This window comes from Seriola lalandi, unplaced genomic scaffold (genome assembly GCF_002814215.2).
Source record: "Seriola lalandi dorsalis isolate HSWRI2012SDOR001 ecotype SW California unplaced genomic scaffold, Sedor1 jcf7180002054566, whole genome shotgun sequence".
Lineage (NCBI taxonomy): Eukaryota > Metazoa > Chordata > Actinopteri > Carangiformes > Carangidae > Seriola > Seriola lalandi.
In genome coordinates, this window is record NW_019525119.1 from 108,303 (window position 1) to 132,340 (window position 24,038).

The 24,038-nt window shown below is 39.5% G+C and overlaps 2 protein-coding genes across 6 annotated transcripts in view; one reads left to right on the forward strand and one right to left on the reverse strand.

The window, feature by feature from the left end:
* mcf2l2 (MCF.2 cell line derived transforming sequence-like 2) overlaps positions 1-24,038 on the reverse strand; it is a 109,268-nt gene that overhangs the window by 45,340 nt on the left and 39,890 nt on the right. For all 5 annotated transcript variants that reach the window (XM_023416526.2, XM_087176692.1, XM_087176693.1 and 2 more), the window contains exons 16-17: positions 4,810-4,876; positions 4,244-4,359 (exon numbers count right to left, since the gene is read on the reverse strand). In XM_023416526.2, coding sequence (XP_023272294.1) covers positions 4,244-4,359; positions 4,810-4,876 — 183 coding nt within the window. The remainder of the gene's footprint in view (positions 1-4,243; positions 4,360-4,809; positions 4,877-24,038) is intronic.
* LOC111662612 (lactosylceramide 1,3-N-acetyl-beta-D-glucosaminyltransferase A-like) lies at positions 7,994-22,901 on the forward strand. The gene is made up of 2 exons (XM_023416527.2): positions 7,994-8,298; positions 18,279-22,901. Exon 2 carries the CDS (start codon positions 18,784-18,786, stop codon positions 19,981-19,983), a length of 1,200 nt encoding a protein of 399 aa, XP_023272295.1. The 5' UTR covers positions 7,994-8,298; positions 18,279-18,783; the 3' UTR covers positions 19,984-22,901.

Here is a 24,038-nt window from a genome sequence, read left to right on the forward strand (position 1 = left end):
TGTGAAACACATGCACACATGCTGAGGATACACACTGGTCTATAAATTACACTATGGCTTGACACTTTAGGGAAGTAAAGAGAAATCAGGGCTCCACAGCTAAAATGTCTGCACATGCCAGCTTCAGAGTCACAAAAGTTTAATGTTCCTGTCTATAAAACATGTTTATTTGTTTCATGCTGTTCTAACAGTAACAAACAAAAAAGTACAAACAAATCATTCAAAATGGGAAAAGGGACAAAAACCAAAATTGCCTTCGTAAACCACTTCCCTGAACCTGCAACTGTCCAATAAAAGCTATGAAACTGAAACTAGACAGTGCTGATCTGTCAAGCTCTGAATTTCCGGTGCAAATGCTGGTCATAGGAAAGATATTGCTAGTATCTCGTATGAACATTGCTTAAGAGGAAATAAAAAATAAAAAAAATTAAATAGCTTGTCTGTCTGCTTAAATACAGGCTGAGTATGTGAATGATATGTACAGTAGCTCTCACAACTATCACAATATTAACCTGGTGTAACTTCCAAATCTAAGGGGCATGACTAACTAAATTATGTTTTGGGATTACAGGTTATGTTAGAAAAATTAGACTGGAACATCCACTGTGCATGATACTTTATTAGGGTTTAGGCCGCCAAGAACTATTGTCCTGCTCTTTATTTGATCTGGTGATATTTACTCTCAGTTTGCACATTCCCAAACTCCTCAGTTTGTCTTCATCCTCGGTTTTTCTTTTGTAAAAGTGAAATATATTTTTTGTAAATCCAAACAATAAAGCCTAAACATAACCTGTTTTCTTTCTAAAGTAAGCATCCAAACAAGAATATATTAGAGCAAATAACATTTCCATCAAATTTTTATTTATAATACTGCACAATAATACAAGCACTAACGAGCTCCGCGCTGCAATTCAAGAGCCTTGTGTCTGTGTCTTTATTTCCATGTCTCCTACATAGACCATTGGTGAGGATGCTGACTTTTTGCCTGAGACAAAAAAAGCTCAGCCTCAGTATTTCTTGCATATCTAAGATCCTTATACATTCATCATCGTCATTTCAAACAAACAATTAAAAGTCAGCTGGAATCATTAAAATGTCAGCCGGCTACAGGTGATAAAATGTGCCAGTGACGCTCATCATTGAAATCAAATACTTACTGGTGGTTAATCTGTCACTGTAAACCGCTTATATGACTGCCTTAGAATAGAAAGGCTGGCAGAAGTAGTGACAGTAACTGAAGGCATGGGGCTTAGTAGGTGGAGCTTTGATGGGAATTATGTGAGGTTAGACAACCCAATTGGTATAGGAGATTGCGTTGGCAAGGCTGTAACCATAAACCACCTCCTCTCTCAAACTGCCTGGACTTCTGAGGCCCCTCACATTCCTCAGGTCAAAGTTTGAAAAGACTAAACTCATACACACCCAGTGGAGATGAATATCACTAGATAATTGGGATTTTTCCTTTTCTAAGACGTCAGTTTGTTTTTCACCTTGGATGACCTCCTTCCATCCTCCTTTTTAAACACAACCAAAACAAAACGGATTACTACAACTGATTACTGAGCAGTGTGGCCTCATCCACAGACAGCAGTCACGGTGATCATCATGGAAAAAATACGCAACACTGCTACCAAAGCAAAGGTCAAGCAAGATATAGAATGACTAGTGTCTAATTCCAACAAAGACAAAGAGCTCATTTCTTTGAAACAACGCTGCATCCTGACTGAGTCACAGTTATAGAAAGAATGACTATATAGATCACATGGAACGAGGTTCAAGCAAGTACACAGGTGCTTCCTTCTCTAAAATGTGAACTACACAAACAGGATGGATATTGAACTGCTCAAAACACATGACCACCACATGAAAAAGCTGCTGTATGTAATTATATGATGTCATTTTGTGAGTTTATGATACATTATCAGTGCTCTTAGCTGTGGGTCCAGGCTCACAAAACACTTTGTCCTCAGGGAGATCATATGACTTCAAGTGCACCGTCTTGATGTTGTTCATTTGCTGTTCCTCTCATACAAGACCTCGCTAAAACAATAGGTGTGTATGTGTGTGTTCTTATTCTTATATGTGAGTGGGGACCTGAATGCATGCAGGCTAATCAATGAGGACTTGTGTCAGGTAGGGGTCACGTAGGGGTAGGGTTAGGCATTTATTTGTGATGGGTAAGGTTAGGATAAGGGGCCAGGGGAATGCATTATGACAACGTGTGTGTGTGTGTGTGTGTGTGTCTGTGTGTGTTTGCCCTCAGCAAACAGAGAAGCTGGAATGCAGACAGTGGATTGTGGATTGAGAGGAAGTGGGAGTGAATGGAAGATACCAGAAAATCTTCCGCAATTGACCAAGCACATAGAGTTATTTGGTGGTGCAGGAAATTAGTAAAAACTGTCAACGTACACAGGTTATACTTTATATATGACAGCGTGCAGTGGCATCATATTTTTCCAAAGTGGCTTCTGGATTGATGTAAAATTAGATTGTGCTCAAGAGTCATGGAGGGATTGTGAGTCAAGTCAATATTTTCAAGTTTAATTCAAGTCTTAAGTCTTTGAAGGGCAAGTCCAGATTAAGTTTCATGTATCTTGAGATTGTAATGAGCATTCTATCACCTGCTGTATGTCATCCAGTCTGTTTAAAACACTACATGGCCATATCAGTGGAATACAAAGCATGTACTGCATTGTCATCACTCCCTTATCTATTAAGGATGATAATAAGAAGGGCGTAGGGACGGGGTGGGAATAAATATTGGCCCTGGACTTTTATCTTGGGGCTGGCCCAACAGAACCCATCTGGAGACACTCTATCACATATGGCCCATGTAACACTTTATATGAATCATGTAGCAAACAGAGGAGAACAGTACATGAAATAGAACAATCAGTACATTAAACTTATTTATTTAATCAGTGCATTGGAATTTATGATGAAAGAAGAGCAGAAAACTAAACTTTTACATTACACTTCTAAGACTTGAGACTAGATTCCTGTTGACTTCTGCCTATCACGTCTGTAAAACTGGACTCACTGGGAGCTGTGGTCCTGAACCCGCTCAGCTGCTCTGCTCCTGTCTGCAGAGGTCCTGCTGCTAGATGCAAAGCTATTTGAAACAATTGGATTTTTCTGGATTTTAACTTCTTTTCTCTGAGCTTTCCAGACATAGTTTGGTGGGGAGGCAGACGTGAGGGAGATGACGCTCTCACAGAACCACCGTGGAGTCTGCTCCACTCCACCGCACACAGTGCTATCGATCTCTCTCTCCCCGTCCTGACGTGCAGATTCTGTTTTCTTAAAGCAGAACTGATCCTAATTTAAATTGCTATACTAATCTTACTGTATCTTAATGAAACACTACTGTAGCCTCAGGGGTCTCTAATATGAATGAAAAAAAATAAACAAAAGGAAATACTGGATTGACTTTGGTTTTCAGATATTCAATACTAAAACACTGATCAGAATCAGTAGCAAAAAACACATCCTGTCTCTCAACTAAACTATGTGACTTTTTCTAACAAAAAAATGGTATTTTACTTCAGAGGCTCTGGCCCAGGTGGCCCTGTGACCTTTTGGGCCGCTATCCCTGTGCGCAGTGAGCCCTTTCAGTGACCCGGCCACGCTCAGAGTGCAAACCTAAAGTAAATGTGCAAAATATGTCACCTAGTAATGTCAAGGAGAGCCAGTTTCATGTTCAATTTTTTTTCAAAAGTTAGTATTTTCTTCAACGCATCAATAGCAAATACATTTGTTTTTCAACTGTGCATGGAAATGGGGCTTGAGATGTGTCTTTTCACCGGTTTAAAATGACATGAACTTTTAAGTTCACCACTAGTCAACTATCAAAACACCACATGGAAAAGTTTGCTAAAAGACACAGTGTGTTTTATTTAAGTTAAAAAGTTTCAAGTGAGAAACCCGTTGCATACCTTACATCATAACAATAAATTCAGATATAATGTAAACAGAAACCCCCAATAGAGATGCTCTTCAAAAGCACACAACATTAGCAACTAGCTGGTTAATATAGTGGAACATTTAGCAGCAAAATAGCCAGATATTATTTCTCTAAAGTGGGTGGAGACCAAAAAAGAGATAAAAGGAGAGAAAATATTGGACTTGGCCTTACATTTTATTCCAATCCGGTGCGGACTGGTTTTATCTTGTTTTGTCTGTCATTGATATAGTGTTCCAGGAAGTATATGGCAGGGCAATGTACAAAATGCATTCCACCTACCTGTTGTGAAATTCATATATCTCTGGCAGGTTGCCGAACAGCACATCCCTTTTGTTCTCCAGGGACGGGGGGGTGAGGTGGCTGAGCTCTGAGTTATCTAGCTCTGCAAAATAACCCTGGGGAGGAGGTTTAGAAAGATGAGACGATGAAGAAGAAAAAGATATCACATTTAGCCATAAATAAACTGGTGAATCAGCAAAACATCATAACTAATCAGTTCAACCAGAGAAACAGAGATTCTTAACCTCTGCCCCTCTGCAATGTCAAACTCAGTCCACTGATCAACACCTATGGGTGATGAGAATGAATTACAAATAAATACACACGACCATGCTATGTTTCACGTGGTAGATATATTGTTATCAGAATCAATGCAGTCTTGCTTTTTAATCTTTGTTGCATGCGTAATCTCACAGAAAAACTGATTGGACATATCAAACCCTGGAGGTCATGGTCAGGTGGAGTATGATCATTTTATAACCCTAAATTATAGGTGTAATAGTGTAATGATCCCTCATAAAAGTAAAAGATTAGACCAGGCTTCATAAGCAGCTAAAATAACATACCTCCATTATGCTTTGCAGTTCCTCCACATATAGCCTCTCTGTTTCAATCAGCTCTGTCATGATGTGTCTGCATAAAAAGAGGAAAGAAAGAACACATAATGAAACCCTAGCAGAATTACCCTCCCTAAACCACTGATTTATTCATCTATCCAGTGTTGCTCTTTGCAAACTCACAAACAAAATCAGTAACCAGTAATAAATGTGTCAGTGAAGTGCTTTTTGGTCACATGAGACCAGCACTTTGCCTCCTGAGTCAGTCAATGCTGTGGTTCTGCTGTTGTTAGCTTAACTGCCCATTTGGACCCTTTAGCTAATGACAGCAACATGAAACCACCAGTAATGACACGCTGTTTGAGAGGATTGTTTGATGGGTGTTTTGAACGTGCAGTGAGATCAGACTTCATCAGAATTTGTCTCCCAATTGACAAAAGAGACACGATTACACAGAAACTAGCGATTCACTGTGGAAAGAGAAGACGTAGTAAAAATAGCTTCTTTGTTCTCACACTCAATCCAATTGATCTATACATAGAAGTTTTAGCAATTTAGCCTATTCACTCTTAAGGAGAGTCTAATTTCTGTTATCATCATAATAAAAGGCTACAACAAACAAGCTAAAAACAAAGTACAGGACTTTCCTGTGAGAGTGAGTCAGTCATCCATGTTCACCACTCCCTCCTTCCACTATTTTATGTTGCTTCTTAACGTTCAGTTGCAAGGACTTCAATCAACACTGTGTGTGTCTTCAGGAAACTGCAATTTCGTATCCAATTGTCACAAGTTACTAAATCAGTGTTGCTGGAATCTTTTCACCAGGAGGAAGTCAGCTTTTTACTTACGCTGACATTTAACTGACACGTTTCTGTTTTCTTCACAGATTAACATTTTACATACAAAAGAAGTGATGATCTGATAAAATATGATGCCCTGCTGTAGATTACACAGCCCAACACTATATAAAATTGTTAAAAAAAAGCTCCAATTCCACCATCTGTTTTCAGAGTTTTCAACCATATGGAATGAGATGCGGTTGAAAGCTCTGTAGAAAGCTTGTAAGTGGGTTGAGTTGAGACTTTTTTTTTTGTCAAACTAGTTTTAAAGCCTTTATTATACCCATAAAACAAAATATACCTGGACAACACAAATATGTACAGGCAATAATGGTCCTTTTTGTCCCATGGAAACGTGCTAAAAGGCAGTTTGATGTACATTATAATTTTATAGGTCAATAAAGCTCAAAGCAATCGCATCGGATGCTCCCATCTGTCACATCACACACACATAGAGGAACTGGATGAAATGTTTGTCTGTCTGTAAACGCTTGAGCGTTGAGCACCTACAGACTTCTCCTCGTGCTGTAAGTGGACATCCCAGACTGTAACTGAAGTGCTCTTCTAACCTCATTATAACTAAGAATGTCCACAAGTATGGGGACACAATGGGCTAGTCTTATGTGCTCAGTGTAACTGTGTATGGCTGCTATCTTAGAAATCGCTTACAACCGAAGTGCTGGCACTGATTTGTGCAATTTTACACATGCACACAGACACACTTATCCTCCTGTTGATGTACAGTCATAATTAGGTTAGGTTCCACATGATGTGTGCATCAGCTGATGTAACTGAGGACACGCATTCTATATATTGCTGAATATTACTAAATGTTAAATAAATATTCTTTGCCAAAATAAATAGTTACAAGCAAATAAATAATTAGATGAGCCACTAACATTTCACCACATTAACTTTTTGTATAACTGTAAACTTCCACTACTGGGCTTAAGCATTGAAATTGAGTACTGCTTTGCTATGTGTCTGTATCACTGAGCATAGTCAAATGCTACGGTTTGGTACTTTAAAACACATTCATCCTCCAATCACGTATGTCCAAGACCGATCTCTGTCAATAGATGCCCATATAAACATTTGTAAAAAAGTAAACTATATTGTGCCTGAGGGGAAATTTGTCTTGGGCTCAGTGCTACAGTCTGTTGCTTTACATAAAAACACCACAGAAACATAGTAAGCACTTGACAATACTAGAGAGTTTGATATTTGATGCAGACAACACAAATGTTTACAAAGAAACATTAAGAATAAAACTGCTAAGTCCTGTGTATACAGGCACGTCATTCACTGCTCCACTGCATTATTTAGCTTAGCATCTTAGCACTTAGCATCAGGGTTCGGCATAACAAACAATTACTTTGAGTGATTTGATTTGCACTTTGGCAGTGGTTTGTATTCAGAGAAGAGTGCATGTTGAGAGTCTACAAAAGATTATTGTTGCTTGTTTCATGACTGCATGCTTGTATGGGCGTGTGTTCGTTTGTTTCTATTACCTTCAAACCTGCTTTTTAGTTGCACTGTTCAGTAACCAAACCACGCTGTAATTCTGTATTTAATGCGCATGCTAACAAGCTAATAGACTAACAGGCTAACAAGCTCACTTGTTATCAAGCTCCCAGCACAGTGACCTAAATAATTGTGAAATTATTGAAGAATTTTGTAACCACCAGTAAGTTGACTGTTCAGCCAAGCTGAGTAACAGGGCAGGAAGGGCCTTGGTCAGGGGTGTGACCAAGAACCCAACAGTCACTCTAACAGAGCGTCAGAAATCCTCTGCAGTGGTGAGCATACGATCACACACCTATCACTCAAAGCAGCTCACCCTCAACTATGCATAACTTTAGGCCTGAATGAAATTTAAACGAGTGAGTTATATAAAAATTCAACCCCCCTACAGTTGTCACTGCTTTGGGAGTATCTATTATCTATTCAGAAGTTTGCCAAAGTTTGCACAAATTTTCAACGACTGTTAATCCTTAAGTCCTGCTGAGTGCCAATGTCAGCTCCTGCAGGATGGTTAGATATAGTTTGATGGCCAGTAATGGCTGACTTTTTAATTTGGGGAATCATACTTGGGACTGCATTTCCTGGATGGTGATGCATTCAAATGTGCCTGTGGGGAAGTTACTAACTTCCTCATTCATTCATTCATTCATTCATCAGAAACATAAAACTGAAACATGAAACTAAAATACAAAAAATACAGACACATTTCTGTGAAGCACAATATAGAGGAAGGTGGGATAAAGTAAAGGGGAGGTAAAGAGGTCTCCCCTTGCTGACCAGTGGTTCCTCCCACTTCAAAACAAGTGCCCACCCACTCCAGCACACAGCGTGTTTCTCTACACAGGCTCTCAGACAGGGACTTTCAGGGCAATCAGAGAAGACATTTAAAGCGCCCTTCAAATGAACTACTGTACCGACAGGAAAAAGAGGACGAGAGGAAAGAGAAGAGGAAGGTCTGACGAAGTGGCAGAAAGCAGAGGGCAAAAGAAAGAAAAAAAGCAGTTGGAAAGTGTGAGGCAGAAAAAGTGTGTCTCGCAGGTAGACAGATACAAAGAGAGAGTGAGTTCACAGGAGCTGAGCAGAGGAGAGGAGAGGAGAGGAGGAGGATTTATCTGTACTCAAAATAAACAGCCCGGTAAGTGAGAAACACAGGGTGTATGTGTGTGTTTGTGTGCTGAAAGATGTTGCTCTAAATGAAATCTGTAATACCTTCAAATGTTCAAGGCTAAAGGCGTCAGCTTGCAGTAGCAGACTGACAGAGTTAGAGAGGTAAGACATGGGAAAAAAACGAGTTGGATGTGACATGTTGATGAAGTCAGATGAGTAAATAATACGAGAGTCGTAGCACCTTTTCACCATGTCTCTGTTGGGATGTCGCTGGCCAGATTCAGAGTTTACAGGAGTATCCCAGAAAGGTTAAAGAGCTGAACCAGGTTCAGAATCGGCAGGATATGTTAACAAGGGAATATGGCCAACAGATTGTAAAAGCACAGGACACAGTCATAAAAAGTAGTTCTCGTTAATGATTAATTTGAAAGTATTTATGTTCATTTCATACTCAAAGACATGATGAGATTCAGCGTGAGTATGTTTGAAATATGTTCTTTGTTTTCCCTGTTGAGTTTGTTTTCAGTGGTCTAAATGTTGTTTTATAACCTTTCATTTATTCTTTTTAAGTTTGACTAAGGGTTCAATTTGTAGTGGGGCTTAATTGATAGTCATTTCATGGAACATGGTGTGTGTTGCCATCACCAGCAGCAGCATAAGTCATAACAGGTGTCTGTCAGAAAATATTAGGGTTTGGATTACAGCTAAACTTTATCGATACTGAGAGTAATTGAGAGTGAAATAATTTCTTGCTTTCAGGGATGCACTGATGGTTTTTGTGTTTTATGCTGAAATCTGGTTCCCACAACAAAGAGCCAAGTTTCCACACTGCTCTAACATATAATAGTGTTACTGCAGGTCACAGTCAAAAAACTTTAACAGTTAGGATAAGGTTTAGAGGACAAACACACAGTGTTGTTTTATAAAAGTATCTCAGATGATGATGTGAGGAGAGTCTTTCAATCTCTCTTCTCTTGTCTTCCTCTGGTCTCTCTGTGTGTCAGTCAAAAGCCAAAGTTATAATATTATGCAACTGGATTTGACTTCACACTAAATAGAAGTTCTACCTACAAACAAAAACAGTTGTAAATTAATGCTACATCCACATTTGTACAAACGTTGTCTACTTCACTGCACATGGCACGTGCCAGCATTTATAACCAGCAATGTTCACTATGATGTTTATGATATGACACTTTTGTCTTCATTATGAACTGGCTGCTTTGGTAGCTTCTGTGACCTGTGGTAACCCTTAAGGTAGTCTGAAGCCAGCCTAAGATGCAAAAATAAGGAAATACCTGTTTATTTGACCTTTTAACCAAAGGACAATTATTCCAAAATCAGCGCACACCAGCATTACTGATTGTTCGATTGACTTGGTCCAAAAATATGCAGATTGTGAATAAGACAAAATCAGTTTACTACAACTTGGGCCTTATTTCTATACTTTTTATTCACCGGTGTTAATTTGTTAAAATTATAGAAACACAAGCAGAAATGAAGCCGAACCCACACAGTTTGGTTTCCTGTTCAATGAGGGATTATTATTGATATTTCAGGTGCACTCACTGTCAGTTTCACCGACACGTAAAGTTCTTTAGATAATCTGGACAACTGGCTGATTGCCTGACTGCTTGCGTTTCTTGGCAAAGAAAAATAATGTTGTACTAAACCAGAATTTTTTTTTTTTATATCCTGCTTACCAGGTCAGTTACCAGTTATCAGGGCCAACAGACCGTACGATTGAACTCACACTGAATCAACATGTGACCACAACCTAAATAACAGAAATGTTCTGCATTCCTGTAATATTTCACCCTCATGGCGAAGAGCACCCATTATGTAGAGAACCATAACTATGTCAAACTAATTATCTTACAATCCATGATGTTATCTCATGTTATCTGTTCTCCCTGCTCCAACCCACATTGGAACATTTGCTTACATTCAAAACAGCTCATTTACAAGAGAAGCATGTAAAGAGGTGACACAGACTTTGGTTATAGCCTATTGGTGCTGTTTGCCTGCTGTTTAGAGACTTGTTCCGAAAACCAGTTTCAGTGAGATGTGTGATGCAAATGGTGGGCAGTCTCGGCCTTTCAAGCGTTACGAAATACCTGGTGTCAAACATCAGCACCTGAGCACTGATGTCCATTAATGTGTGCACCTTAGATTATGTTCTCACTCTAATGAATGACACTGCACCTCTTGGCAAAGAGTCTCAAATTTTAACCCGCTCTACTTTAATGATTCGGTGCAACATGAGTTAAGCTGCTATTGTTCTCTTCTGGCCATCTGAAAGTAAAAGGATGAAACAAACCACTCAGAATACACTTGCAGAGAACAAACCTTGAGTCCCTACAAGCGACCACAAGAAAATGAACCAGTAGTTTTTAGTCCATGTATCAGTTCATTTTCCAATATAGATAATGAAAACTGAAAAACTGAATTGAAATTTTCAACATGTTTTTAATTTGTCAAATATATTATTAAGATTTGCATTTTTCTTTTTTCAAATTTCTATTCATGGAATGTTAGAAGAGAATAGAAAATAGAACATTTTAGTGATTTTATTCCTGTTCATGCCTTGGGCTGCTTGAGATGGTAGGATCTAAGCAGTCAGTGTGGCAGCCCAACTGTGGCACCTGCTTTCAAGGACAGTCAAGAAAATTTTGCTGCTTCTCAATCTACATAAACAAATTACAAACAGCTTGAATCAGCTGGTGAAGACATTGTCACAAAGCTGAGAACAGCTGTTTTTAACTTGTATAAAACATGGAGGCCAATCTTTATTACGGTGTAGTGTTTCCCTTAGCATTTTTTCTCAGCAGTGGCGCCATAGTGTATGCATTCACAAACATTACGCGCATTGCTGGAGGAGTACCTTGAAATGACCATAGAATCGTTGTAGATAAGGTTATTCATGTTCACCTTGTCATGTGTATTAATTTACTGGGTGCTTTGTCACAGGCGCAGATATCTGTAGTCATGAATGTCAAACAATGAAACGCCTCAACATAGAAATTTACTTTCACCATTTTTATTGAACTTAAATAGAAATAGATAAATGAATTGCATGAGCCAGTCATTCAGACTCATCTGAAAATTCTAATATAGTTTGACTAACAAGGTAATTCCAGCGGATAAAGTTGCACAGGTTTAATTTAAATTTGTACGTCTTCGTATGATGGAGGATATGACCAGAACCATTTCCATTTGCTTGTGCATAAATAAAATGTGATAGGTTTGGAAATAAAGAGGCACAGATGTTTGTTTTGCTTAGACAAATGTGCACAAATGATCTACAAACAAATGAGAACACTTTGGAGACATTTGGGTATTAGTGGGCTGCTGATATCATAGGCCTATGCTTAAAATTTTACTATTATTTTCTGAGAAATTATTTGAGCAAAAAGTTCGTATTTAGTTTGTACAAACCTAGACAAACTGATTGAAATTGTTTTATTCATGTCCTGATCACATAGGGTGCCAAACTCATTGGGGGGGCAATGTTCAATGTGCAAGGTTCTGCTGTATTCCCTGCAGACATCACTGAGGATGTGACAGTATTATTGTAATGTATGGATTAGGCTGCACAGTGGTGTAAATTTATTTCGGCTTGTAACAATCACTTTGCCATGGACAACTGGGAACGTTCACTTTGTTTCACTCAATTCTGGTACTTATGTTATATTTCTACTGCCTCCACCAAAGAAGTTAACGTAAAAGTCTTTCCAATTTAGTTTTGAGAAATGAATTAAAAACACTTATACACAGTGATGGAACACCATCACTCCCTTTACTTATGTCAAGCATCTGAATGCTGATTATATACTTCTCTCACCGCTGACTTAACGTTAGTTACATTGACAGGTGGACAAAGTTTTCAAAGTTTCTCTCATAATGCTCTTTGCAACCACATCTCGTTCATATGATCTGATCAAATAATTTCTTTTTGTACAGTGCGCTGTTACTTGAGTAAACGTACAGAAGTATTAACAGCAAAAGTAAAATGACTTGATATACAACAGAATGGCACTTGTCAGTGTTATGTTGCATAATATTTGATTATTATTGCTGATTTTAAAGTTGTGACAGTTTGAGCTGGGGATAAGTGGCTGTCAGAAAAATATAGCGGAATAAAAAGCACAATATAGAAGTATAAACTAACATGAAATGGAAAATAAAGCAAAAGTAACAAAAAAGTGGACAATTTGTACTTGAATAAATGCACATAGTTACTTTCCACTACTGCTTATCCTGTTTACTATGTTTGAGATTTAATTTTTCCACACCCATGGCGTCGTAATGACATTTTATGAAACATACAGTATGTTATTTGATGTTCAACAGGTTTTAGTACTTATGCTTGAAGCCTATCTGTGCTATAGAAATCTGGAATCATGCTTCTGCTGATTTATTTCATTCTATTAAGGTTGATCAATCCAAATTCTTTTGTACGCCTCAAGGAGAGCTTTGTTGACACTGTGATCAGGGTGAAAATGATTTTTCGTCCGTTTCCTCTTTTATTCTCTATTTACATTGTGGTTTGACAGCGCTTCTTATGTATGTTACAAACCCAACAATTGATTGCTTAAAACCTACATATATTTAGAGTGACAGGAGACTCGAAATGACTCAGTTCCTGTGATAAACAGTTTTCCCCTAAAAAAAAAATCAAAACAAATAGTACAACTGTCAGAGTCATAAATTAAAATGTACAGATTACTACTTGATGGGTCATCATGTTTAGTCACAAGACTACTACTGTTAAGGCTTGGCCATGTGTTGTAAGAGCTCTCTATTGTTGGTTGACCCCAGTGTTCAGTCAAAATATGCTGCTGGGGAAATATGTGTTCAGCCTATTATGTGGCAGCATTGCACACACGTCGGCAGCTTCTCTGCTCAGGGCCTCTGTTAGACTAAAGCCCCTCTATTATAACTCTTTGTGCTAGGTCAGCACTTACATTCACAGTGTCCTCCGCAGAGTTAAAGGCAATTGGTCAACATGGTGGACAGGCAGTTTGGGGGTGTTTACAATATACAATGGTTATTTTTGTGTTTGGGCGGGGGGGGCATTCTGTTTCTATCTACCCCCTTCCCTGTTTTATTCTCACTTAGGGCTGAACCATATCAGGAAAATGCTCCATTGATACCAAGATATCTTTATATCAAACATAATTACACATTACACTTGCAGGTGCAAGTTGTTGACGTCCTCCCAGGGTAATTTTTTGTAAACAACTTCATCACAGAAAAGTCACAGTAGATTATCATTTAAATTCAAAGTTTATTTGTCTAACCCCCTTTCAAAAAAATGGACCAGTTTAGACCGCATTTATTATGCTATTCATCTAATGTCATTCTTGACATTATTCAATGGTGTTAGGTGAATTTTTTATAAATGAAAGATAACGATAATTCCATGACAACAACTTTGTACAGAGGTAGAGATAAGAATTTAAATTGGATGGTACAACAGTAAATATAGCAGCAGACATTTGAATTTTAGTGGCTTTTCTTACGTCATTCGATTTTTCTGTAATAAGAATATGTAGGTCTGAATGAATCACACAGACGTTGAGCCCTTTAATTAGTGTATTACAGTTTCTGATGAAACCGGAGCGGAAAACAAAGCTACACAACATTATCCTGCCAAAATAAAGCCAGACTAGATTCCAGTCTTCTTCTGCCTGCTGCTTATGTTGGTGTTTGAACTGGTCTCACTGGGAGCTGTGGTCCTGAACCCACTCTGCTCTTCTGCTCCTCCCGTCTGTCGCCTGCACAGTTACTGCTGCTTGATGCACAACTATTTGAGGCATTTGGATTTTTCTGGGTTTGAACGTCTTGTCTCTGACCTGTTTTGCCAAATCTCTACTTTTTTTTTTTACTTTGTTATTCATATAAAGTATAAAAGTAAAGTATTCAAGTAAAGTAAAGTAAATAATAAAGATACAAACACATACAGTAAATGGCAAGCAGGTGGGCGACAGATGACCTGAACCACAGTGGGCCACGGAGCCTGCTCCATCATCATAACAAAACATAGCAAATAAGCTTCAAAACGGGAGATTTTGACATCCATCAACTGACTGTCATTTATCTCGGTAACTAACAAGCCAACTTCTACTATTGACAGGCACAAACACGGCCTATTTCCCATGTCTTCAGACTTCAAAGGTTTACAGAGTGATGTTTCTGTAAGTATATTAACCAAAGAACAACCAAGAGTTTCATTTTTGTTGTAAGGCCAACTCACAGAATGAATTAGCTACAGTCGAGTAAATTTGCCAATGAAAGTTGTTGACAAACCTTTCAGTCTTACAGCTTGTTAAGGCACTGTTAATTATGCGAGTTATAATTAAGCTGTATGAAATTTGAATTTCAATATTTCAGCCTGGCACAAGGCTCTCACCACCAAACACACAAAAACTTTCCTGCACAACTAATCAGGCCAGAAAACTACAACTGAACTGAGCACCCGGACTGGACTGGGTAGGAGTTCAATACACTTGACCCTTCACTATCTTCGTATAGGAGTTGTTTCTAATGTTCTGACCGACAATTGTAGAAAGGAAGGTTAAAGATTAGACTCAAAGATTACAAAGGAAATGGGGAATAGAGAAGTAGGCGACATGTCTATGTCTCTATTCCCCATTTCCTTCACTAGCACTGTATGAACAGTCACATGCAAGTGACACAGCTGATAAAACAATATGCTCTGTTCAGCACTGTTAGTGCTAGAGGATTCACCTGAACAGAGTTTGACCCCTGAACAGTGTAGTTTATGATTATTTTTAGTTTGTTGGAGACTAGTTGCTAGACTGACTGACCACTGACCACATTTTTGTCTACATTTTCTTTCTGAATGTGTGATGTAAAGGTCTCAGTTAGTCTTTCACAAGTCTGTGTGATGGGAAACTCTTTTATTTTCAACTGTACTGCTAGACCTCAAGTTAGTATTGTGTTCAGCTAGGCGTAGTCTTTAGATGATGTAAGGACTGTGTCATGCTAAATGTACTACACAAAAAAATGACCTCGCATAAACAGCCATATTTTTCTCTTTCATGTTATATTTCACTGTTTGCTGGCTATACTATGTATTTGTATTGTCATAAAGGTCAAAGCCGTCCTGTTAAGCGAACACATATGCTTAGTTGTTCTTCCGTCATCAGCAGGATCGGTTTTCATTTTGTTTAAGCTGAGGAGAAAAAAGATGGATAAAAACCGTCCCCCGTTCTGCCGACATTTGAGTCTCTGTGCACACACATACACTGTGCTTCACATTTTTATTCACCTGCCAACTTCTGAAGAGGTTCAGCTCTCCCTGGAGAGTCTAAGATAACTACTACACTAGCTGTTAAATATTATGAATTCTGGTGCCACTCAGGCAATTGACAAAGTTAATTTCATGCTCTGAATACATGTCACATTAAGAGCTAAATGCAACTCTAGATGATTAATGTGAGTTTGTTCAAATATGAATACACATCTGTATAATGTATGAATGCTACTTTATGTAAAGGCAGTTATGGAGGTTTGCTAGACGATACAGTTTTGTTATCAGCCTCAAACTACAAATCTCACAAATGCTTCCTCCATCTTTTGGAATCCTTGATTTGCTAACACAGTTGCCCTGTGAGAGGATAATCTGGCCAATTTAAAGCTCCACTCCATAAAGCTACTTTATTTGGGAAGACACAATACTTGTAGACTGGAGTAGCCTCTTTAAATAGGTGATGGCTGCTTGCATTATGTTGCCCAGCTGAGAGGGGTGGACACAGTAGTCCTATCCACAAATCCTAAAATGTGTTGTTTTTTTGTTTTTTTTGGGGGGGGGGGGGTTTAACCTTTATTTAGCCAGGCAAGACATTAAAAACAAATATTATTTACAATGGCAGCCTGGCAAAAGGCAAGAGCCTCTTGAGGAAAAGGGGGAGTTCTGTATGAAAAGCCTAATTTTAATTTGACTTTAGACTGTAACCTGCTAATGTGATGTGAGAAAGACAGATTGCTGTCTAGACAGATACCCAAGTATTTATATTCAGTAACTTGGTCTAGAACAGCCCCACCAAGAGTAGTAGTAATATTCAGTGGTGGAGGGGGGCACCGAACCCTTCCTAACCAAACACATGACCTTAGTCTTGGAAGTGTTAAGCTGGAGGTTTAAGGTGGAGGAAGCCTGTTGGACCCTGTGGACGCTGTCCTGGAGTGAAATGAGTACTGCATCTGGGGAGGGACCAACTGCATAAGGGACTGTAAAAAGGGTAGGGCCAAGAATCGAGAGCTGAGGGACACCTTTAGTAACTGGAGGCTGAGAAAGGAACTGTTCTGACTTTACATATTGCACCCTAATGATGAGAGACCCCAATGCTGGCCAGCCTATGAACATGAACGGAGAGACAGATTAAATATATCAGAAATGGGACCTGCAAGGATTGGGGCTGCAATCTTAAAAAAATAAGGGTCCAGCCAAAGCAGCTCATTCAGGACTTCATCCTCCAAGACAGCCTGTAAGGTGAGTCTATGTAGGGGGGTGAAGGGCCTCGATGGAGTATTATAAGAATCTCCAGGTGGATTTGGAGAGGGGGGCCCATAAGAGGGGTAATCGGACTCGTAAGTAGATCCAGACTTTACAAAATGTTGATTAAAAATGTTCGCCATTCGTTATTTGTCGGAAACTATATTATCACCCACATTGAGCAACAAAGGCAGCTGAGAAGAGGGTTTATTTTCCAGATCACTCACAGTTTTCCAGAACCTCTTTGGATCACAGCCACAAAGATTGAATTGTTCTTTGTAGTAACCAGCTTTGGTCTTTCGAACAGCTTGTGTTTCCTTGTTTCTAATTTGCCTAAACACCAGCCAGTCTGAAGGGGATCTAGACAGCCGCACCTTACGCCAGGCAGAGTTTTTCCGTTGAGCGAGCACTGCAATCACACGGTCAAACCAGGGACAGAGGCATTTTTTTTGGTTCTCATTTTCTTGACAGGGGCATGCTTGTTAACTACAGCACTAAACAGATCGTAAAACAGATCGTAAAACAGATCAGGTTGATTCTGAACCATTCAACCTTGGACAGATCATGCAAGAAGGCTTGAGTGTTGAAATTTTTTAGAATTTATTTATAACTGATGCGAACAGGCTGCTTAATGGAGGAGTTAGATCGAACACAACAGTGGTCACTCACATCGTTGCAAAACACACCAGAATAGTACAAGTACAGTAGTACATTTATTCAAGGTGTGATACCCTTTAAAATGAATATTAGGGTCTTGGTAAGTCCAGGCAGTACAAAGTCTTCCTTTTTTCTCACCCAAAGCCAGAGATGAGATTTTTTTGCATTTTGTTAACTTGATAAGTTCAAGGTAGAGTCAAGAAGAAACACCAGGAGAAAGAGGGAAAGAGTGATGCTGCAACATAGATCTCTGGACAGATTTGCTCTAGCAACAATGTGTTTTTGTAGTTTGTGTCTTAAACCTCTGAGCAACTTATACCCTGGATGTCGTGTAGAAAAATATTCTCTTGCTCTGTAAACAATGAATAGAGAAGATAACAAAGATAACTACATCCAAGATTTTGTGTGTGTGTGTGTGTGTGTGTGTGTGTGTGTGTGTACGTGTGGTTTCTAAACTAGAAAAATTGTACATGAATGTGATGTTAATGGAGTTAATAGATTGCTTAGTCGAATGAGAAAATATTCCCTGACATTTCTTCCCCAATCCCAAGCAGACATCTTCACACATCTTGTCTGACCAACAGGTTGAGACACAAAGATGTTTCATTTACACTGATACAACACAAGGGAAAAGCTGGAACAGAGCTAGAAAAAACTGGAAAATATTTTTTATGAGCTGAATAACTTGAACAGTTACTTTGCGATTCATTTGATAAATGAATCAACAAATCATCTCAGGGCTAGTGTACTCCCTCCTCCATGTGTAGACCAAGCATGCAAAATCTCATCTATCTGAGAGTGATCTTGATCGTTTTTCTTTTCTTTTCCAGGTGCCATGGGATTCCTTTAGCATGCTGACGTTACAATAACCACAGAGGAGGCGCGACAAGTAAGTGGGGAGAGGGGTGAAACTCACTCCGAAGTCTCAGGACAGGAAGAAGAAAAAGGATGTGGGTTATCTGCTTGCTATGAGGGAACAGAGCTTTTGCATCAGACAGTGGAGCCAGTTCAGTGACTACCGGACTCGACAGCATCAAAAAGAGAAGCCAGCTGCAAGGACAGGAGAGGGAGGAAAGACGGAGGATATGTACGAGGCGAGACAGACATAAGAAGATAAAGTGAAGGATGAGAAGGAAGACAATTAGATAGATGAGAGGTGCGCTAGAGACTGAAAGGTGATTAGTGAGAGTGAGAGTCAAATGAGAAGTCACACTTCAGAGTGAAAAGAGGCAGAGATGAAATAACATACTCTACTATTAGAAAAAGAACATAAGACAGGGGGAGATACAGCTCCAGGAGATCAGAAGTCCAGCCAGCAATCAGTCTTCAGTCGCGATGTTCATGAACTTCCGTCGTATCCGCAAGTGCCAGTGCGTGCAGCTTCTGACCACAGGCCTGGTGCTGTGTATGGTGATGGTGTGTTGGGAGGAGCTGGACCACCACGTGGTCAGCCACATGAGATCCTATACATATCGCTACATGGTCAACAGATATGACTTTCTCAATTCTTCCTTCAACATCACTTCCAAACATCACCACAGAAAAGATGGTTCTGACAGTGTGGGTGATCGGTTATGGAACTATTCATACATAATCAACCACCCAGGTAAATGTGGAGGTAGTGGTGGAGATGGAAAAAGCTGGGATGATGTCCTCCTGCTTCTGTTTGTGAAATCATCGCCAGAGAACTTTGAGCGGCGCCAGGCCATCAGGGACACATGGGGAAACGAGAGCTTTATTTGGTCAGAACTGGGGGCAAGCATGAGGGTGTTGTTTGCCCTCGGCATGCACCACGATGTCAAGCGGAGGGCCAGAGTGCAGACTGCACTGCAGCAAGAGGACCAGAACTATGGAGACCTGATCCAGCAGAACTTTGTGGACTCTTTTCACAACCTGACTGCCAAACTGATCTTGCAGTTCCACTGGGGCCACGAATACTGTCCTCAGTCACGCTTCCTCATGTCCGCAGATGATGACATCTTCGTCCACATGCCCAATTTGGTGAAATACCTGCGGCAGCTCGAGAGTAGCCAATCAGGGGCTAAAGACGTGTGGGTGGGGCATGTACACAGAGGAGCCCCTCCAGTTCGCCGTAAGAACAGCAAGTATCACGTTCCCTATGATCTGTACCCCTGGCCTTCCTACCCAGACTACACTGCCGGAGCAGGGTACGTGGTTTCAGGTGATGTGGCCGCTAAGATCTACCACGCGACTCTGGTGCTGAACTCCTCCATCTACATCGATGATGTCTTCATGGGAATTTGTGCCAAGGCCATGGGGGTTTCTCCGCAGGAGCATGTGTACTTTTCAGGGGAGGCCAAGGCTCCATACCACCCCTGCATCTATGATCACATGATCACATCGCATGGTCATGCCGCAGATGTGCGATCACTATGGCACACAGCAACAGACCCTGCAGTGTACAGTAACTACAGAGGATACATGGGTAATCTCTACTGCACTGCAGTGAGAGCGATGCTGCTGTGTCTGCCATATTACCAGAACACATACTCCTGTATGGCTGCTTTTACATGAAGGATCTTTAGATGATGCAAAGACTGCTTCATGCTAAATGTAGCACACAAAAAAATGACAGTATCTCATAAGAATAGTCCTGTGTTATTTCACTGTTTGCTGGCTATCTGTGTATTTGCCATCTTGCAATAAAGAGCAAAGCCGTTCCGTTAAGCAAACATATATGCTCATTGTTCTTCAGTCATCAGCAGGATTAATTTTCATTTTGTTTAAGCTAAAGAAAGAACAGATGGGTAAAAATTCCTTTGAGACGAGGGTTTTTTTGGTCTCTGTGTACACACATCCACAGTGCTTCACATTGTAATTCATCTGCCAACTTCTGAAGAGGTTCAGCTCTGTCTGGAGAGTCTAAGATAACTACTACGCTAGCTGTTAAATATTATGAATTCTGGTGCCACTCAGGCAAATTGAATACATGTCACATTAAGAGCTAAATGCAACTCTCTTGATGATTTATGAGAAACTGTTCCAGTATGAATACAATTCTGTATAATGTATGATTGCTACTGTATGTAAAGGCATTTATGGTGGTTTGATAGATGATACTTTTGTTATCAGCCTCAAGCTACAAATCTCAATTTAAAGCACAATGCATCATAATGCTATCGGTGAAAACCATTTAAAGATCCCAGTATCAACTTCACATTCATACAGTATGTGAAAAAGGTTACTTTTTTTAAGGAGTACACACTAAACAGTAGTTAAAAAGGTAAGATATCTTACATGTTTACATTGCCTCTATAAATGTGGTTCATAAAAAACTCTGTTTAAGGAATAGATGTAATTAGCTTGAAATATTCTGTATCATATATTGTTGGTATTTTCTTTGGGGAAGTCAGAAGCTTCTTTAGTCAGTCTATTCTTAGACCACTGAACTTTGTATTTGTTTTTAGTTGTGCCGTGAATGACTCACTCTCATGAGGGTGACAAAGTGCATCATACATTTCCTATTGAGACAGTCAGCCAGCCAGTAGGAGAAAAGCTACATCTGACCAAACTCTGAGCTAAATGATGCCAGATAAATACATTTCTCTACCAATGTACAGAAAGGACAAAATGCAGAAAATTGAGAAAAACTGAGAAAACCCAGGGTTGCAAGGTAATTAATTTACATGTGTGCTATTGTATACTTTGCTGTATTTTCCAATGGCCATGGGACTTTTGCTTTTTTGTTTTGCTCATCTTCATTTGAAGTTTTAGATCTGCGGTTCTCAAACTAGAAGTTGGGACCGTCCAAGTGGTCACAAGATTAATGGAAGCAAGAAGATTACCTGGATAGGAGAGTGGTAAAAACATTTAACCTACTCAAAATAATGTTTCTATGTATGAAACTGAATTATTGGATAGTTCTACTTCTTCCACTAAAAACACAGGAAAACAGACATAGAGGCAGTGACTATGGCTCACAAGAGGACAACGCTTTATTTTAATTTTCATAAGCCTCTGCGTGGGAGTAAATTATATTTTAAAATGTTAATTTTGATCTTGATTTTTGATGCAACCTAAAAAGACTGTTGTCATAGCAGTAGATAACATAACATATTTTTGCCACTTGGGGGCAGCAGAAACATGTTGTGAGCAGGACATTAAAATAGCATCACCAATTAAGATGATAATGGCAAAGTTGTTAGCAAGGAGTTGCTTATTTACATTTATTTATTTTGCCTGCTGCCGCTGAAAAAATGTGCTGCAGTGAGATTTGATCATTAGCATAATCAACTCCCTTAAAATTGCCATGCAAAGCCTCAATTATACACACTTGCGGACGCACACACAGACAGCTGCAGACAGCTTCTAGTCCAGTGCATGCACAGGTGGTGCCCCTGAAGTACTGTCTGTGGGGACTGGCGTGGACTCACTATAAAATGGAGGCTACACAGACGTCTGCGCAGAGCTTCAAGTGCGCTCTCTGATGACGAAATTTACATGTGACCCTCACGTACTTGTGGATAGTGAAAGTATAACACTAACTTAAGTCTACCTGTTCTGCTTCATTTTATGGGAAAGGTTTGATTCATAAAAATGCCATACGAGAGCATAAAGAAGAAGAAGCACTTCAGGTTCTGCTGTCAGAAATCAGCAAGCAAAAAAATAACTAATTTAATCAGTAGTGGTATTAGACCCAAAACAGGTTATAGTTCTGTCAGAGACTTCTCATCAGAGCAGGTGCTGTACTGTGACAGAAATAAGGAGGGAATGCTTCAGTCTACACGAGGTTACACTAGATGCAAAAAAAGATCTTTCTATAGCAGAGCAGCCCATGAGCAACAGGTGGTGAGGGGTATGACAAACACTGAGATATTACACTAGGGAATGTTACAGCCTACAGTAGGTGAGCAGGTGTTCTCGCACACGCTGACAACAACCTGCATAATGCAGTTGCTTAAGGCAGAAGGGGAAACAATTTTCAATTCTTCTGCAAAGGTTTAATGTCACCCGACCGGAGAATTAGTGCCTTCGTCTGTACATGTCGATACACATATCTCCTAAATTCTACATAACCATAGTGGATGGAAATGCACAGCAATGCAGCCAATTTTCTTATAATTCTGTTAAGATTTGTACTTAATTTGAATTTTTTATGCTGCAGTCTGCTGGGGCAGCGGCACGTCCGACACGAACACAAAGAGACTGCACAAGCTGGGTCTGTGCTTGGCAGGAGTCTGGACTCACTCAGGACTGTTGTGGAGAGACGCATGTAAAACTGGAGGTCATCTTGGACAATACCAAGGAGGTCGTTTGTTCCCACTGCCATCAGGCTATACAACACCTCAGCCAAAGGAAGTGGACTATTTAATTATTATTGTTTATTTATTATGAACTGTTTTAATATTATGAACAATGAACTAATGGACACATGAATTTCCCCTAGGGGATAAATAAAACATCTATCTATCTATGTATGATACGATGATGCAGATTTTACGCCTTCTTTTCTCAGACAATACATTTCAGATGCAGGTTCCTCTGACGCAGTGCTCAGTGTGTGTTGATAAATCAGGTAATTTTTATACATTTTCATTCTCGCTTCCATGTTTATTTTTCAGAGTAAATATGAAATCTTTTTTTACCAAGATCATTTTTAGTGGGATGACACACTAACTATTACCCAGGAAATAAAATTATCAAAAGAAATCTCTGTATTATTTGTCTTAGTTTACCTGCTCAAATCTGTGGATGGATTCTCATTATGACATATTTTCTATATCAATACATTTTTATAATATATTACATTTAATAATACATTACAAAGAACCTTTCAGACAAGGGGCATTGTGGTTTGTAAGCCTGCAATTGTGTAAAAGCACAACTGTGGCCTTATGCGATGACCTCTAATTTTAAACTAGGGTTTCACTCTTGCACTTTTAAGTACTGTAAGCCATGTATTGTTCTCAGTGGCTTCTGAAAAGCATGTGATATTACCTATTCCATCCACAGCTGCTGTACTTAACTGTCTATATTTTATATACTAATGCAACTAACCCAAAGATGGTGATTCTAACTGAATTGTCAATCAAGGCTGAATGTAAATACCATTATCTTCCTCCAGTCTGTTTATTTTGGATCCTCAGTTCTTACTGTCTCTCTGGGCTTTCAGCCAGTTGCATAAGATGCTCCGGTTTTTATCCGTGGTCTGAATTTTCCTATGAACAAGTCCCTGCAGCTAGGTTACTCCATTTCATTTGACTTACTATTGTGATTAGTATTCTAATTATTACACTTCATGGGACGCTCATCATATAGCACGCTGCATGTCACTGCACATAGTGAGCATGTGACAAATAAATAAAACCTTGGAAATCTTGCAGTCCAGTTGAGATATCAAAGGAACTTTCAGTTTTGGGAAATCAGAATTACTGCTGCACAGCAGTCTGAAGGTCAGTCTGGTCACTCTTCCATGTGCGGCAGGTCGTAACATTGAAGATTTGCAGTCATACAAATTTCTTTTAGTAATTTAGGGGAGGTATGGAATCATTGCAAGAATGTAATCACCATTTCAGAATTGCGTGACTGTAAAGTCCCCCCCTCCTGTCAAAAATGTGTTTTGCTGTCTT

Coding starts and splice junctions, on each gene's coding strand:
- LOC111662612 (XM_023416527.2), top strand. CDS start 18,784: ATGTTCATGAACTTCCGTCGTATCCGCAAGTGCCAGTGCGTGCAGCTT.